Here is a 12,973-nt window from a genome sequence, read left to right as displayed (position 1 = left end):
TTGACCAGTGTTGACTCTTATTCATCCATGGCTTCATAAAATGTCAGTATCTCATCATGCCTTTTAGAGTGTTAACCATTAGCCCAAATCAAAATGAAGCATAGTTGTATAAGCTTAAAAGTTTGAGACTTTTTGTTCACACACAAAAATAAAACGTTTTCAGGAGAAGATTCAGAATGTCAGTGTCTCCATAACCCAATATTTTGACAAACATACATTGAATGTCAAACTTACTGGGGTAAAGTGATCTATATTATAAGAAGAAGATGAGGAAGGAGACAATATATCATAAGTAAAAAGTAAATGAAAATGTATCTTTGCATTTCAGGTAGGATAAGTAAGTGGCACTATGTAACATTTAATTGAACAATTTAATGAATACAAATTTATTTTGTCCAATCTGTGTGGTAGAGTAGGCTATGTTAATACAATATAACTTATACAATTGGGGTGGTTGTATTTTGTCTCCCTGCTCTTCTATCGAGACATTTAGATCGTGTCAAAGGTCATGTCTCACCTAGACACAGGATCTGACGCAAATTTTAACCTGATGTTCAAGATTCAATGTATCCCCTGAAGAAGCAGGCAGGCTATATTAGCTCAATGGTAAAAATGTCAGCACTTGCGCAGAAAACCGGGTTCAAATCCGGGGTAGAAGAGGAAAGTTACATAGTGCAGCTTTAATGTTCTGAGTATAATAACACAGTCCAATGTAAATTTACATAATGTCAAAATGCTTTTCTTTATTAATTTCCTCAGTTGAGCTACAGGGGCACACAGAGGAAGGGCATCAAGTAGTACAGTGTTAGTGCACGTCGAGATTGTCCATATACGTGTTTGTCTCTCACTGTGTCGTTTGTGTTTACTTACAATATATCACAATGGTACTATTAAACAATTATACTGGAGTGAAGTTTTTACATATGTATTTGTCATTATGGTAATTAAATGTGGCATTAATACTCACAATATTTCAATATTTCTCCCTTGTGCTTGTCACAAGAAAAAAGTATTTGGTATTACTAAAGTAGAGAACAGTATTGAAAGTATTGCATATTGCAATATATGCAACACATAAGGCATTCAATGGACATAAAAAAGATAACATGAGAATCCAAGCTTTTGGGTTGCCTGCTGAATAAATACTAGCAATTCCAGCCTAACTTCTTTATACAGGCCCAAAACATTAAAGGCATTACCAAGTATATTGATAAAAATAAAAAGTCAAGACCCACTCCATCTTGTGGATGCATGACCTATAATGTGTCAGCAGAGGGCGCCATGTGCCAGTCATTCCATCCATATCACATCACATTCATCAGGTGCAGCTTATTAGCCACATAGGTAGTTTCTCAAATTGTTTTAGGTCAAAGAAATACAGAAATACTGAAATGTATTTATATACATAAAATCAACAACAAAAAATGTTCGTTTTAACTTACAGTAAAGGTAATCCAGAAATAATTAGTCACCAGGCACTTTTTCTACTGTGTAAGGCTATGCCACAGGTTGACTTAAGGAGTGATGACAAGAGAATAATGCTCCCATTTCAGCTTACCTAAAAGTGCTCCTAGCTTGTAGGATTACCTGCAGTTACGGTATGAAACTGAGCTGGTGTTTGGCTAATATGTTACAGTAGGTGACTGACCGCCTATATGAGTCCTTGGGGTGTGCATGTGGGTGGGGTGGTGGGAAGGGGCAGGCAGGGGATAGCCTGTACTCAACTTCTATATAGGTAGATGTATGCCAGGATTTGACCTCAAGGTGGGCATCAACACTCCAAAGGCAGAGTGTCCTGTGAATAGTTGGGGGCATTAAATATATATGACTGATGATTTGGAAAAACAAGATGTACTTTATGCCAGAGGACACTGGCTAACCAGATGTCTGTGGCTATTCAATGATTGATGAATGACCAAATCAGTGAATGATTATCACATTTTGGCTCAGAAAGTCTCAGATTGGAACATTTACCTCTAAAGGAGGGTATTAACTTTCTGGGCATACTTTGGTTAGTTGATGTCCTGCAAAGGCACTATACAATGTATGACTGCCCCCTAAAGGCTAAATTCTCAGCAGTTTGTCTTAACATGACTTAACTGCATGTTTGTGGATTGTCTGAGCACCTAACCCTGTGGTGATGTTTCAACAGTATACTGTAGTCCAAGAGCGTTGAAATGAATACACTGTGCTCTGTCAGTGGCTCTCTCATAGCCACAGCAAATAATGTTTTCAGGTGAACCCTTTCCCTGCATATGCTATATATAGCTGAGGAAGAGATGCAGAAGTTACATGTCCTCTAGGCCAGAATTAAGTTGTTCCAGGGCTCAGCTTTGGAGCTTGAAGATCCACTGTGAGCTCCAGGGGAGATCTTGAGAGGAATGGCCCCTGCCTGGGCTGTCATGTAAGCTGGCAGGGCAGAAATCTGGAGGGAGATGTAGGGTGACCGAGTAGGGGTTATGTCAGCAATTTAGTTTTACACGATGATTTGAAATATAGGTGTTCACGTGTGTGCGTGTGCCTTTCAGCCTACCTGTGTGTGTGTGCTGTGGTGTGTGTAGAGGCTGGTGGTGTCGGGCTCTGTCTTGATCTGACGTGTCTCCTCTGTGCTAGTGAGGATGCGGGTAGTGCTGCTGGGCGTCACTGGTGACCCATCACTGCCTGGAGTACCTGCAGAACCCAGTACCAACAGTTAACTTAACACTTAACACTATTAAGAGTATAATGCGTATGGAGTAAAATCTTCAGTGCTTATTTAACTCCATTTGGTTCCATTTGTGCACTCTTCGAGTTACAAATGGATAGATTTATACTAAAAATTTGACTGTGTACAGTACCTGCAGTACAGAGTACCAACAATTACATAATGAAGAGTATATGCCTATAAACAGTCACATTTTACTCTTACTGTATAAGTCCCATGACATACACAAACATATACAAAAATGTTGTGAAGCTGACCAGTCAGGGGCTTGTTGAGGTTCTTGGGTTTACGTTTGCGGGTTTGGATGCCGTCTTTCTTCATAGCCAGAGGCCGTGGGACCTGTTGAGACACCAAAAACAGACAGAAAAACAGAGTTTCAGCACAACAAATTTGAGTATAGAAATTATAATTCCTTTGATATCCTTTTTGTCCTTTTCTTGCTTAGTTTATAATACTGTAAGACAAAAGTATAAACTATAAAGCCTTAAAGGAGAATTTTGGACTAAGTTTTTCTTACCTTTTCTATGATGTTATGATATCTTAGGATTAATGGTACAGTAGAACATTTTCATAACTCCACCCTGGGTCCGCCACAGCTTAAAACGTGCGAGGATAGGCCTTGCGTTAGATCACAGGCCTATCCGCGCACGTTTTAAGCTGTGGCGGACCCGGGATCCTATTCATCATCCTAAGATATCATAACATCATAGAAAAGGTAAGAAATCTTAGTCCAAAATTCTCCTTTAAGGGGCTCTATAAAGGGGTGTTTTTGTAAATAAAATAAATAGGTGTAATAAATAGGCCCACTAATTCCACTAATTCCAATTACAGGCAAACAGAATGTTATATCAAAACCCTATTTGACATTTATTACCACATGAAGATAATTTTGTACCTAATTTGGTGAAACAAAATCCTGTTTCTGCAACAAACAGTGACATTTGTAGGAATTGCGATGCCCCCTATATGTCTAAGTGATAACACTTTTGCCTCTGCATTGTTTAGACTAGAGAGGTCCTTCAATGTGTGATAAAATTATAGCCAATTGTAATGGAATATGATCAAAATGATATGTTTATCACATGAATCCAGAGTTAATGTGTAGGGACTTCTGTGAGTTTTGAACCTAGGGCCCCATTTTGCGCCCAACTATACCCACTATTTGGGGATTTAGCATGGCGCAAGGGGCATTCCCGTGGCTTCCGACACCAGCCGGATACCAGCCTTATCCCTAAAACACCTGCGCTACCCGTTACATTATGCATAGGTGTGGTTTGGGCGTTACATTAATACAACCAATCAGCGTTTAAGAGCAGGGTGCGCAAGCCGTTATTTCTAGTGCTATCTATGCTCTCTCCCTCTCTGCCCATGGACGAGTGAAGAGGCAGTCCGACGTTGCCTTGGAATAAATGTATTGTAAAATTGTAATGCCAATCACATTCACAATCACTTAATTTAGAAGTGATTTGCTGTTAAACTGTTAAATGTCGGACACAACCTAACGTTGGCATCATAAGCTCTAGGCTTCAATTGCCTTTGAATAAAACCATATTTTATACACATAAGTATCACCTACATGTTACTGATTATAGAGAAAGTTATATTATTGTAATCCGTTCTTTATTTCCTGCACGATGGATTAATCAAACACGTGTGTGTGGTTTGGAGCGAATGGTACTGCGCAGCACTTTGAATAGACTAAGATCTTATATAAACCCATTTGACACAAGGAATTCTGAATCTGAATGTTGTGCGCCTGGCCCAACATTTCCATTGCAGGCCGCTCTACCAAACAGATTTGGCATAGCGGGGGTCTGTGACTCCGCAATGCGCTTTCCCATACGTGTGTGTGCAAGATAGCAATTTTAGGGATAGCGCAACAACACGCCCATGGCCACACCTCCAGGCGCAAATAACGATGTCTGCATAATGTATAGCAGGCGTGGCCGTAAGATACCGTTTGGGGACAGCGCCAGCTGCCTTGTGCGTAATTAACGGGTAGTGGGTAGTGCCAAGGGATAGCGCAGGGCGTAAGATATGGCCCTAAATCTGCTGGAGTAGTAGCAAAAAGTGTGTTTTGAAGAAAATGCAAAATGGCGGAAAATCGAATTTTGTACGACCTACATCAACATTCAAGCGTTAAAGGACAAAATGCAAAGCGGCCTGGTATAGTGCCACTATACTGATTTGAAAAGCTTGTCTTCCTTGGCCTACTGGCAGTGTGCACGAAAACCTTGACGCCGATTGGTGCATCGGTTTCCGAGATTAGCGGTGCACAGACAGACACACAGACAAACAGGGGCAAAAACATAATCTCCGCCTCACAGCCTTTAGGCCTGGCAGAGACAGGCTTCTCTCTCTCACCCCATGGAGTTTCATGTAGAGACCACAGGCGTTGCAGACCGGCTCTCCCTCTGCATTCCGTCGCCACAGTGTGGTGGTGGTGGTGTGACAGTTGGTACAGGACAGACCCACCCTTCTCGATGCAGACTACAATCACAAGGAACAGTGATGTAGGTCAGTGGGAGTATGACAGTAACAGTGTGTCTGTGATGTACACAGTAAAAAAAATACTGTAACCAAATGTAACCAAATGTACCCATAGAGTTACATTTGTACGCTCTCTGAGTTTAAAATGGATGAATTGTAGGCTGCAAGGATGTGTGTGTGTGTGTGTGTGTGTGTGTGTGTGTGTGTGTGTGTGTGTGTGTGTGTGTGTGTGTGTGTGTGTGTGTGTGTGTGTGTGTGTGTGTGTGTGTGTGTGTGTGTGTGTGTGTGTGTGTGTGTGTGTGTGTGTGTGTGTGTGTGTGTGTGTGGGTGGGTGGGGGTGCGCACGTGCATTCATTGACACAAGTTGTTGAAACACAAATACAAAACACAAATACAAAAACAGAACCTCAACAACACATCATACTGTAAAAAACTAAAACATTAACAATAATAAATAATTAATTATTTTGAGAGCTTTTGGTAAGTGGGCATGTATCCGTCTGTCACCCACCAGTCTCCTTTGGGGTTTGATGAGAGGTCTGTTGATGCCATTCATCTTGTGGTACAGTCCGCAGGCGTTACAGAGGTAGTGGCCCGTACCATCTCGCCTCCACAGCGGAGTCGACATGGCACCACAGTTCACACATTCACGACCCTCAGCAAAGTCATCAAACATATCTAAATAGATGGAAGAGAAAAACTCATTAAAACCGGGAAAGCATCTGTGTCATTTTAGATTTTAGCGTTGGCTATTCAAAAATAGCAGATCTACAAGCTCACAGCATGTCACTTCGTGCCGCGCTGTGAGCTTACATCTGCTATTTTTTAACATTTAGGAAAAAAAAAAATATTACGAAAACTACTGATTTAGAAGCCATTTGTAGAATCGGCCTCAGGTCTTAATGGGTTAAAAGGGAAAACTCAAGTCATGTCATTGTGCATTTGAAAGCGCTATGCAGACAATAATGTATTCAGGAATGATATATAATTATAACATACAGGAGTCATATTCAAATAGTTATTTGTGTGTTTATTTTAACTTAGCAGGGTTTGTCTCTTCAGGACCACTAAGCCAGGACCAGCTGATTTCAGGAGAGTTGTCAGTCACAGAAATGTGTGACTTTCAAATCCCATACTGTACATGCAAACCCACCCAATAGACCCCTGAGAATGTCAAAACAACCCATAAAAAGCTTTTACAAATAGTATTTGGCCCAGATTATAGTTTCCATGCTGACTACGTCATTGAATTTCTCCCAAGGCAACATTTCTGTGATTCTTACTGATATGCCCTTCCAGTGAGGCCGTAGCTTGAAAATAAAAGGATGAAGCTTTCAGTCACGTACACATTTTGAATCATCCCTATAGCACTGATAAGCGCTGTTGTGCTCGATTGTCATCTTGCGTAATGACACTTTTAAACCAGTGGAAGGTGTAGCTGTCCTGTCTGCTCGACGGAGGCCCACACAGCAGCAGCTTGGAATCCCTTCTTATCTAACAGCTCCCTCCCCGAGATAAAGAGTCAGGCTGGAAATAGAGACTGAATAGAACTCCATCATATTGAAATGGAGACTCTATGTCTCTAACATCTGTCTCTGTCTCTGTCTGTCTCATTCTCTTAGTCATTCTCTCCCTCTTAGATAGCATGACTTTTGATTAATGTGATCTTCACTCTCGCTCTTCTCAAACATGAGTTTCTCCCAAGAACCACTTAGCTGTTCAGGGGAACGAGGAGAGGATCATTCTGCTCTGTGTGTGTGTGTGTGTGTGTGTGTATGACAGCTCCACTTTCTCTTGATTATCTGGCCGTGTTTCTAAATCAACATATCTGAAGTGCAGGTGCACCAATGTATCATGCTTTGTAAAATTCCCTGTTTCATTGTTCAACAACAAGTAAATAGTCAGCAGTAAATTCACTAGCAAGGACCAAACAAGATGCGATTAGCCGTTTAATCGTGAAAATGTGGACTGATTGTAGTTCTTATGCATGGCTGTGCCTTGTTCATAACTACAGTAAATAAAGAATAGGGGAAAATGTATACTGACTCCAGCTCAAAAAGCTATGGGAAATGTAACTTGTGTTGATTTGAAGCTGATAAGTGCATAAAGACATGCACATATGTTGTTGTGTTTTTGTGTGTGTCTTTGATTTCAGCACAGCATAATTACTCTGCTTCAGATGATACAACGTGTCCATATATCTTTCCTTTCTTCACTCGCTGTGGGATGTAACTTTGGAATGTGTAGGCTCTAGGATCTGGATACATACTGTAGGCAGACTTCCTCCAAGGTTGAGGGCAAAATAATGACAGTACTGTGCGTGTAACAGGGCAATCTAACCTTGGGCCAGGCAGTAGCCGACACAACCCAGAAGCACAAGACAATACAGAAAAGAAGTGCTTAGGCATTCTATGCCTATCAGAGGAGGTGAATTTATTCCTCTATATAAATGTCACAGTGTATCTTTATCTCAGTGGAGTACAATAAAAAGAAACACCACTATCATGGCTTATGTTACACAAGGCCAAGAGAGAAAACTATCTAAATATTATTTGGACAGCACATATCTAAAAACTATCTAATGGATACAAAAGTCTCTCTGTAATAGACAATATCAACTCTACTATCATAACCTGCATAATAGTGTTTTTGATGTATTGCAATGGTACCACCATTGCTTGGAAATACGATCCAATGGCTTGTGATAGTAGACTTAAATAAGTCAGAACTGTAAGATTATACTTTTACTGATATTTCCAATCTAACAGACGTCATCCATATTGCTACAGTAAAGGTGTATTACACAAAGTTCTTAAACGAGCCTTCAATCTACACAGTATGTAACTTTTTCTCCTTTTATGAGAGGAAGATGAATTTCATTTAATTATGATGTTTATTTCTATACACAGGGTTTAGTATTTTTTTCTTGGAAGTGATACAGTTTATACAAAAAATTACAATGGAAAGTGTTCATATGTGGCATTATATGTACCTAACTCTTTGTTTACTTCAGGGTAAGATTCCTCTAAGATTCATTGTCGGAGAGACCAGTGTCAATTATATTACTGGATGTAGCACAGCTACTCTAAGCACCAATTTCTTTTACATCTCAGTGTCTGCTTGTGACTGAATCCGCCAAATCGTTCAATTGATTTGCTGAGTCCATCGTTAATCACAGTAACTGTTGCCTTCTAACACAAATCAGGATTATATGTTATTTACAAAAGCAGCTGGGTCAACAAGAGATTATTTCTGGGCTTTTAGAACTTTAGAGCTTTTAACTGCAGCAGCTAATTATAATTTTAGGAATAACATCAATCACACAAAATATCTAAAATGTTTGGACTTTCAGTTAGAAGTATAAATTGTTGAGTGTTCTACTTTCACTTCATCAAAGGAAAAGGTAGTGTTTAGCCTCAGGGGAGTTTCCCTTCAATATGAGAACAATAGAGACTTTCCCTCTATGGCTGAATGCTACTAAACACTGAGATGAGATAAAACCATGAGATGCAAGTATATGGAAAACAATTATGTTGTCAGTGGATGCTTCTCTTCTGTGAATTTAAAGTGATTATGGTCAGACTGAGGTAGATGTTAGATCGAATCAATCTTATCTTTTGCACTGTTCTTGGACTGATCGTCTTTATTTTTCACAAGGTATTGTTAAAGCGATGTGATTATTGACGCTGTTTGCATAATAATCACCAACTAGATCATGAGCAATGGCTGATAAGAAATAATCAAGGGCAGTCATTTTAAATTAATCATTAATATACAATTGGTAGGTTTAGGTTAGTGCCACAAATACCTATACAGTAGTCAACTAAAGTGAACCTGAATGTAAAATCTCCCACCATAACATCCATGCTGTGCACATGTATTGACGAAGGGAAATCAGGATCAAATAACAACCATTGTAAAGTTGCCTACAAACAACAAATGTGGCCATACATGTAAAATTGACACGGCAAGCAAAATCAATGTGTTACGAAACCTGTGTGATCCTGTATGGTGATGAGTGTAGTGCAGAGTGCACTGCAACCAGTGACTAAACCAGATCCTTATCCATCAGTGGGATAAGATTCACAGTTAAGATAAGCTACTCTATCAGAGTTCATTATAAAACAATGGTTTTAATGAGGATACAGCTTATTGGAAAAATATAGAATTGTTTTTATTGTTCTTTTAACTATTATTATATAAAAAAATATTGTTTTACACTTTCATAGTTAAGTTAGCACTCTGGATTTTACTGTGTGTGTGTCCAGATTGTTTTCCCATGAAACAAATATTTGATGTGGTACAGAATACAGATCAATAACACTGTAGTTAATTACATTTTGTCAACTATTTAATGACTCGATATCAGCAATTCAAATGTAGCCACAATGTCCAGACTAAGGTAACAAGGTGTTCTCTTAATCATGATTGATTGATTTGATTAAAGTGGTCTCTTCATTTTTAACAGGGCTTGTAAGGAAATGTAAGGTTCTTGAAAGTTATTCCTAAAATTATTACAACCTACCCTTTTGATGTATGCCAGGATTTTACATCCTAATATACATAATGTTATTTTTGAAAATAATTAGTTAAGCTAAATAAATCATACAATCACCCAATAACTAGCCAATTGTGGTGCAAATTAATGTATTCAGAAAATGTGCCTTATTCCTGTATGAATAATATTCATACAGAAATAGGTGAATTATTCTGTATTTGAAAAACATGAACATATTATGGTGAATTATGTTTATGTTTTGCAAATACAGAATCATTCTTTTTTTTGTGCCCCTCTGTGACCAATATGAAAAGAGTTATTCTAGTGATGGTGTGAACTACTGATCCTAAACCACCTGTGGCTCTGCCACTGCAAAAAGCAAATCATATTGACCCTGTCTCATTGATAATCTGACCAGATAAAGACTAGCTATAACGCTTACATTGCTTTTCTTTTCTTTATTTTTTATTTTATTTTTAAATCTATCAATCTATCTGTCTATCAATTGAGTTTTTTTTGCGAACAATAACAATTATTTGATGGCTGCTTCGTCCATTTATTGTTTATTGTTTATTACGGATCCACATTAGTCCTCACCACAGTCAAGACTACTCTTCCTTGGGTCCAAACATTCACACTTCACAATCCAGTTAAAACACAATACAATGGAATTCTACCATTACATAGTTAAAACAAAACAAAACAAAACCATTGACTAATATTTAATTAATTCATGAATTAGCATCCCCCCCCCCAGTTTAATTATGTGAAATATATTGGTTTTGAGTGTGAATGTTATTTTTGTAAAAAATGGAAGATAACTCTCATTCCAAAGTTTGAGAATATTTTAGGTCGCCCTAAATTGCAATTCAAGGTTAGGCAATTTGTTTCATTTAGGCATGTTTTCCCCTCACATTACAAGGATTCACAATGTGATAAACAAATCAAGGATTGATCATAAATCTGCCCGGCAAACTGCTGGCATCAAGCAAATGTTCCACCACCAGGCATACAATTTGTGTGATCATTTACCTTGAAAGACTCTTAACAATAAAGCCCACATTGCCTAAAGTTTTGAGTTATAAGGCCTAGAGTTCTTCAGCGAAACAGACTTGCAAAGAAAACAGGAGCAATGTGAACATTTTTGACATTGAGACTATATTTTGCCTTAGGCCTACTACCTTGCTGTTGTTGTTGTTTTTGTAAATTAGGTTGTATTTGATATCAGTGATATCAAATATAGATATCATATCACAAGGCCTACCAAATGACTGGCCTATAACTTCATCAGATCAGTTCATCAGGCAGCCATCTGTTTTACAGTGGTGCACTTTTATGCACGAAATGAATAAACGAATAACGAGTTAATATCATCCATGTCGTTCATTATGCGCATCTCTTGCAACTGTCATAGTAGGCTATGGTTTCTGTAATTTGATGATTTCAACGGACATAGGCTACTGAATTTATGGAAGTTTCTCTTCAGCACTTTAAAATAAAAATCTACGCATTCAGAGAGCAAAATGTAATTCCCCATGTTTATTCTCACCTAGGTTTGGGTGCCGCGTCGCGGGCGGCGGTCCGGTCTGAAGGCCATGCAGGACGGGGCTGTCAAAGGGAGACGTCGGCCACGTCCCACCCATGTTGGGGCTCACGTAGGCCGGGTAGGGGCTGTGATAGGAGCCGCTGAGGCCTCGGTGATGATGGCTGCTGTAGTGATGCTCCCTCCCGTTGGTGGAGATGTTCAGCGGGCTGCTGTACGACGAGGCGGTCTCCCGGGCCGCCGTGGACAGAGGCGGGCTGGTGGAGAAGGTGAAGCGGGGAGACACGGGAGAGTGGGAGTGGTGCGCGCTGCCCGTGTACGACGACACCGACTGATCGGCCCCTGGCTGCGCCCACGCGGAGTGGCCGGACCCCGGGCTGCCCTGCTGCGACGCACCGTGCGTCTGGAGGTAAGGAGGCAGGGCGGGGATCATGGGGGTTATTACCCGGGTGGTCGGCACGTAGACCGGCGACGACGTCCCCGCTGCCGCGGCGGCGGCATTGTGGAGGAATCCGGCCTCATAGGAAGGGGGTCCGTGGTTGGTCGTCATTATGCCCTGGTACATGTCCGCTCCTTGAGGGTGAATTCATTCGTGTTGCCGATGATCCGGAATATGATAAAGGCAATTAACGCATGAATTAACGATTTACGCGTTTAATCCAATCGAATATCTTCCTTTGTCCTCACAAATTGGAGATATCTTTTAACGGAAAAAATATTTGTTAAAAAAATGTTACCGAAGTCGCAGCAAGTTGAGGATAAAGTGAGATAGAGTGACTATCAGAGAGAGGAGTGGTGAACTGAGGCAGAAGCTACCTTGTGATCAAGATTTCTGTTCATGTTATCACCCCCCCCCCCCCCCTTCTCTCTCTCTCTCATACACACACACACACACACACACACACACACACACACACACACACACACACACACACACACACACACACACACACACACACACACACACACACACACACACACACACACACACACACACACACACACACACACACACACACACACACACACACACATAAAACACCTTGCTGTGAAGCCTTTGATTTTCAAAGAAAAACTTGTTAAGCTATTTTCTTTAAAAAAAAATATATATTGAGCAGGAAAATTCCACTTGTGGTTGTTTTAAAAGGAACTCTCTGAAACGTGTTTTTCTTTTCTTCTTTTTTAATCTAATTTTCTTATCTTTGTTTATTGTTTATTACAGAAATCTATCAGTTAGTTTAGTCTGGATGGCGTTGACTAAATGTCATCGGCAAAACCATGTTTTTATTTTATTTTGCACCACACAGTTTTATGTTAAAGTTCAAGCCCAATGCGTCAACCTTGATTTTAACAATGCTAATAGGCAAATAATCTAATCCTGCATTATGCATCAGGAAGAACGAATTATCGCAAATATAGCAAACACGTTTTATAATGTCAATAATGGCTACATTAATAATAATGTAGCCACAATGTAGCCAATAATAAATAATGGACTAGTTAAAAGCAGCTTACATTTTTAGTATACATCATTACACAGCCTACACACACACAATCCATATGTGTGTGTATATATATATATATATATATATATATATATATATATATATATATATATATATATATATATATATATATATATATATATATATATATATATATATATATATATCATATTTACGAAACGGCCCTGATTTTGATGTTTTATTTATCAGAAAATAAATGTCTGGGGCTCCGC

The 12,973-nt window shown here is 39.4% G+C and overlaps 1 protein-coding gene across 1 annotated transcript; it reads right to left on the bottom strand.

The window, feature by feature from the left end:
- Window positions 1-2,299: 2,299 nt before the first annotated feature.
- Window positions 2,300-11,800, bottom strand: gata4 (GATA binding protein 4; the record flags this gene model as incomplete). Its single annotated transcript, XM_080453392.1, has 6 exons — window positions 2,300-2,425; window positions 2,534-2,670; window positions 2,962-3,043; window positions 5,069-5,194; window positions 5,706-5,872; window positions 11,242-11,800. 6 exons carry the CDS (start codon window positions 11,798-11,800, stop codon window positions 2,300-2,302), a joined length of 1,197 nt encoding a protein of 398 aa, XP_080309518.1.
- Window positions 11,801-12,973: the final 1,173 nt, after the last annotated feature.

This window comes from Gymnoscopelus braueri, assembly GCF_963280865.1.
Source record: "Gymnoscopelus braueri genome assembly, chromosome: 16".
NCBI lineage: Eukaryota > Metazoa > Chordata > Actinopteri > Myctophiformes > Myctophidae > Gymnoscopelus > Gymnoscopelus braueri.
This window is presented reverse-complemented; position numbering and strand designations above follow the sequence as displayed.